The sequence below is a fragment of the Aotus nancymaae genome, unplaced genomic scaffold (genome assembly GCF_030222135.1).
Source record: "Aotus nancymaae isolate 86718 unplaced genomic scaffold, 86718_ANA_hifiasm-v0.15.2.pri h1tg000067l, whole genome shotgun sequence".
Lineage (NCBI taxonomy): Eukaryota > Metazoa > Chordata > Mammalia > Primates > Aotidae > Aotus > Aotus nancymaae.
The window spans coordinates 29,628,699-29,634,698 of record NW_026988482.1 but is presented as its reverse complement, the minus strand read 5'-3'; the positions used below and the strand labels follow the sequence as shown (position 1 = coordinate 29,634,698).

The window sequence follows — 6,000 nt, the reverse complement described above, 5'->3', positions numbered from 1 at the left end:
TCTACCTAGGCATGGAAATTATTCCACTGTATTTAGTAGCCATATGATCCAATGAAATGTTTTCTTTGGTTCAAGATTCAGTGTTTAGAAATGCTTACATGTCTGGGTAGTTTCATCTCTTATAATATTTGAGATCTAATTTCATACCTTGTTTATGGGGAAACCCAGAAGCCAAATTTGTAATCATTGTCCTTTTCCTCCTTCAAGTCTCTTCAGAATGAATGCCTAGGATTTATGACTTCTTTATTTCCATTCCCAAATAATTCCACACTTGGATATGATGAAAGCTTGTGTTTGCATCCAAATTATGATTTCCATTGACGTTAAGTTCAACAAAATTCAGGGTTCTATGTAATAAACTCTTACCATGTAGATGATATTTTGATTTACTTCTATAAATATTTTTATAACTGAGAGTGGAACATCTAAACAATTGTTAAATATGTGCCTAGAATCCGCTTTAGAACAAAGGCTCTGCCCACAGCCAACCTTCCCTGATTTCTGGAATGGGGACCTTTTCCCTATGCATTGTTTTCAGTTGGTATTCTTAGCAATAATGACGAAATCCAAACAAGAAGATTATGATTTTAATATACTTTATTTAAAAAGTACACAGTTTTAAATTGGTTTCAATAGGTTTCAAGCAGAAGGGACACTGCCTACCACTTGCGGTCCCATTTCTGATGAAGGGTGATTATCATGTGGCAAACTCACATTTGCATGACTGGCAAAGTAAAAAGATAACTTTTTGTGAACATATCATCTTTTAGAGTTTATATCACGCACAGTTTAAAATCATGATGAGATGCTGATGGTTGGATTATATTCATGTCTCGTATGTTGCACCATATTTTGGTTCACAGTTTATCCATGATTTAGCATGCCAAGAGAACATCCCAGTCAGTGTCACCTTGAGAAGAGCATCAAAAGCAGAGGGAGCAGGAGGAGGACTGTCAGGGCCTGGAGACCCGGCGCAGCCCCACACTCCCTTGCGTTCTCCTACAGGGAAAGGCAGGGGTTGGTTAGACGGAAATGGACTCAAGGACCCCTTCAACTTTCCAACCATGTGGATTTCCCAGACTGCTCTCCCCTCTCTAACGTAAGAACAAAGGCTTGGGACCCAGACAATGTGCGGGTTCGGTGTACTCATGAGGAAATTAATCCCTTTCAGTAAACTCTTCAGCCGTGGTTCGTTGACCAGCGTGAGACTCTCATGGTGATTCTGATGGGTAAAGGGAACAGGAACACTTCTCAGACTTACCTCAGGATGGAAGCCATGACAAGATTCTGGGCGCCTTCTGATCTTCTGGGCCTTTAGACGTTCACACTTAAGGGATTCATTATGTTGACTGTAGTTAAGGCATGTTTCCAAGGATTGCTTTTTCTACTCTGCATTTCAGAGGTCAAAACTTGGCAATGACAACTCTCTTAACTACTCTCTCTCCAACAGTGGAAAAGATGGAATTTTCCTTCTCTAATATTTCTCCCCCAGGTTTCCCCCTTCCTGGTTTCAGTGGTAGTGACTGGACCAGCACACAAAAGGATATACCTAATTTCAATGGGCGCCATGGTGATGGGGGCCACAGATTCGCAGAGGCAGCTGCTGTCCACCACCACCATGAACAGGTTGCTGCTTGGGATTTGCTGGATGACAAAGGACCTGTGGGAATAAGAGGCAGCGGAACAGTCATTTACCATCCACCATCCGTGAATTACAGCCATGAAGACGACTTCTCTCCTGGGTGATAGCCACTACCATATTTTGTGAAGTAAATTTTGGAGACTGTTTTACTACTAATGCTACCTTTCTCCATGAAGAGCTTCACTCGCAAAACAATGGCTATGATGACATGCGGCTCATACAACTCACCTTGGAAACACTGAAATGCTGTATGTACAACACAAGAGTCAGAGTTTGTTTGCAAGGTTTAAGAGGTTAAACTTTTCAAAGCCTAATTTCCTTCTCCCAGAGCCTAAACATTACTCCAAGTTGCATTAGATGTTCCTCTAAGTGGCGTTTTCTCTCCTCCTTCCCTCAAGGAAAGACAAACTATGTCATACCAATGGCAAAAGAAACTTCTTAGAGCCTTCCTGGTAGTGCTTCGCACAATGTGTGCCCAGTATACAGGAACAGAGTTTTGGATAAGATTAATGCTAGTCATTTATAAGGTCCCACACTTCTCAGAACCCAAGTTGTTATGTTAGAACCAAGGCTGTAGAGTTGCTTTGACTTTCTGATCAACCAGTACAGCCCGTCCAACTTAAGCAAGCTTGGTGGTGCCTCCTCCTCACACTGCCCAATGTGGTGAAGTGACAATGCCACTATAAAATAATCCTTTACCACAAAACACCACTGACTCTTTCTTTGGAGGAGTGAATTAGGGATCAAAATCTCATTCTTTCAGAACCAACAGATTAGCTAAATATTTAACTACAGGTTTAGAACCCCTATACATAACTTTTCATAATATTTCATTCATTCAGTTTAATAGATTTAAACTTAACAAATACATTCTCAGTTTCTCCAAAGGTTTTATCTTCATTTGCCTTTCTCACAATAAATTTGTTCTGTTCTTTTGAGTATATCACTATGGTAAACTAATATCATGCAATGAAGAAAAGTTCTGCTTTATGGGACATTATAAAGAAGGGGAAAGAACTCCTCCTTTTTTTTTTTAACCTGCTGCTACCTCACGTTGAATGATCCATGAATGCCTCTGAGACTGCAACACAATTGGCTCCTTTTCTATACATGCCCAATGCCCATCTATCTACTATTCCACAGTTGTTAGGTTCATTTTCTTCATCTGTAGGAGGGAACAGGGCTTGCTACTGTGCGAAGATGTTTCCTCAATGCCTTAATCACTATCCACACTGGGACACCTACACTCTGCCCTTCCCACCCTCATCTGGAACTACACCTGGCTTCAGAAAAATATTCAATCTTGCTGACTGTTTTGCTAATTAATTTCATCTATATCTGTATCTGCTTTACCCTTCCCTCTTTAATACTAGAATCTTTCTTGCCTATGTGAGAATGTTGCTCCAGCAATCGGCCTCTTAATGGATTTTGCCCATCAACATAAATATATTCTACCTGAGATAGCTCTCATCAGAAAACCAACAATTTCCCCCTTGGAGATGGCAGATTAACTGAGTCTCAAAGAAAAGTACAAAACCAAGATCACAAAACACTCTGAAGAACAGATGGCTGACTAGAAGATTATTCCAAATGTGTCTACCAGATAAGCAAGAAAGGAGAAGAGATGAAAACATGACATAAAAGATCCAAAGAGAAAATATTTTTGGGACTGAAAAAACAAATCCAATTCTTTTCCATGAATGGGCCCACGCAAACATGAGTAAAAAACTTCCTATCATTAAAGATACAGACCAATCCTAAAAGCTTCTCTAGAAACAAATTAGACTGAGAATAAAACCAGTTTCTCAATGGGCGTACTCAAGATGAAAAAAGAGAGTAAACTTTTGAGAAAAAAAGGGAGTCAAAAGTATGTCAGTGTCCAGAGAAAAATAGATTCTTAATCTCTGTAGACATTGATAGAAAATTATATTTTCAAATTTAGGAATAATTATTCCTAAAGTATTTAAAACCTAATCAATCTGGATAGCCTGAGAAATTAAACACCCCTCTAAACACACACGGACTGCCAGTATAAGCCTAAAATTACCAATTGCAATAATTGTGAGGTTGTTAGATTCACATAGTAAAAGGCAGACTCTTAAATTGGGTTTACAAACATTATGCTGTTTGCCACAGACACTCCTAAAACAGAATGACATAGGAGGAGGAAAAAATATGCCAGAAATATGCTAACAATAAAAGAAACAGGTTCAAGTTTAGTAGTAATATACAAATATTCAGAGTAAAATATCAAAATGTAATAAAATAGTTCATACTGAAAGCTGTTATAATCCACTAACAAGATAAAACATCATTCTTTATGCACATAATGATCATAGTATGCAAACTAAAGAAATAACAAAAGGGATTTCTGAAAGCATGATCTATTAAAAACATGGACCCAAAACTCTTCAGATATAAATAAGACAGAATATAAATTATTTTTAAACACAGAGAACCGCAACACATTCCAAATAACCTATAGTATCGATTACACATTCTTCTTTTATGGTAGAATACAATTAGAAATTAATCGCAAAAAGATACAAAAAGTGAAAATTAAAAGTTAAAAAAACACCTTTCATCAATCCCTGAGATTTGATAATAGCCCAGATTCAAATTTGTGCAGTATAACCTTAGATAATTTCATCAGAAAAAACAAAGGCTGCAAATATTTGGCTAAGTTTTCAAATCAAGAAGCTGGAAAAATAAGAACATAACCCTGCACCTGTGCCCTATACATGGTCTTTCCCCTTGTCCACTGGATCTATTCATGCCCCTCTGCAAAGCCCATCTCTCAAGCTTCTTCAAGGATGTGACTGGTTTGGAAAAGAAGAGACAGGTGACTGCTGCACAGTTTCCCTCATCTACCAGCCCTTCCTGGATGGAGGTTGGCAAACATGCTGTCACAGCTCCCATCTCAGGAAAAACAAAACTGTCCCTTAACCCTCCCTCCTGTGACTACCTCGTTTCTCTGTCTTCCCTTATAGCACAACTCCTAAAAATAATGTCTATAATCCTCCTCTCTCTCCCCCACCTCCCTCCTTTACAAATTGTACTACAACAAGACTGTAGTCCTCACCACTCCAACTGAATCAGTTCTTGCCAAGGACACCAGCAACCTCGCCACTTTCCTCTGTCTCTTCCTCGTTGCTTGTTGACAGTCTGCCCCTCATAAAAGACTAGTTCCCACAGCAATGAGGCTGCATCTGACTGCCTCAGGTTGTCAGTTATCTCTGGCACCTAGAGTTGTGCCTGGTACAGAGCAACTTCTCAGCAAGTATTTGTTGAATCAATGACAGAACTTGAAATGATAAAGGCAGAAGAATAAAATACAAATAAAACTGTGAAGCTATCCAACAGAGTCTAACTCTGGTTTAAAAGCTTACTGACAGAAATCAACTTTTGGCACTCCCGATCAAGAAATAAGTCACAAAGTATCGTTATAACCTGAAAGATACCGGGGCATTTTAAACACTTTTGGTGACTATTATGTGTAGCATTGTAAACAATTTGAGAACTTAGAGAAAACACGCCTTTGGGGATAAAGCATAAATTATCTACATTTGGCCAAGCTTTAAAAATCATGAGCAGACTTACTGCAATGAACAAAACTGAAATGCTCATTGAGAATCTACCCCCAGGTGAATTCTACGCAATCACCCAAAGAACAGATATTGCTGTGTTCACAGAAAACCCACGTGAACCCACTGACCAACTATTAGAACTAATAAAAGAACGCAGCAAGCTGGCTAGTTAACATAATCAGCATATAAAACCCACAGCCTGACACTGGCAATAACCAATGAAAAATATCTGTGAAATAAAGAACCACTGATAATATCAATACTCACTATAAAATGCCCAAGAATAAGTCTGGTAAAACATATGCCTTTATGAAGAAAATGATGCAAATTTCCTGAGGAACATAAAAACACAAGCCAAAAATTGGAGGGAAGGACAACGTGGTGGAAAGGAACACTCCTATTTTAAATATGTCATTTCTCTCTCAATTTTTTTAATTCAAAGCAATTTCAATAAAAAATCTCAGGATTTTCGATGTAATTTGAACACATGATTCTAAGATTCTTTCAGAAGAGTAAATACAGAGAATAGTCTGGACAATTATTAAAAAATTGAGTTTTATAGAAAAGGGAAGGGGCTGGGTGCAGTGACTCACACTTGTAATCCCAGCACTTAGGGAGGCCGAGGCGGGTGGATCATGAGGTTAAGAGATCAAGACCACCTTGGCCAACATGGTGAAACCCTGTCTCTACTAAAAAAAAAAAAATACAGAAATTAGCTGGGCTCAGTGGCATGCTCCTGTAGTCCCAACTACTTGGGAGGCTGAGGCAGGA

At 38.8% G+C, this 6,000-nt stretch overlaps 1 protein-coding gene across 5 annotated transcripts in view; it reads right to left on the bottom strand.

Annotated features, from left to right (window-relative positions):
* Window positions 1-579: 579 nt before the first annotated feature.
* CACNA2D3 (calcium voltage-gated channel auxiliary subunit alpha2delta 3) overlaps window positions 580-6,000 on the bottom strand; it is a 963,339-nt gene continuing 957,918 nt past the window's right edge. For 4 of the 5 annotated variants that reach the window (XM_021671646.1, XM_064367210.1, XM_012460603.3 and 1 more), the window contains 3 exons: window positions 1,548-1,660; window positions 1,262-1,344; window positions 580-999 (listed from right to left, as the gene is read on the bottom strand). In XM_021671646.1, the coding sequence (XP_021527321.1) occupies window positions 907-999; window positions 1,262-1,344; window positions 1,548-1,660 (289 nt within the window). In that variant the 3' untranslated portion in view covers window positions 580-906. The remainder of the gene's footprint in view (window positions 1,000-1,261; window positions 1,345-1,547; window positions 1,661-6,000) is intronic. The other variant, XR_002478711.2, reaches the window with a different exon arrangement.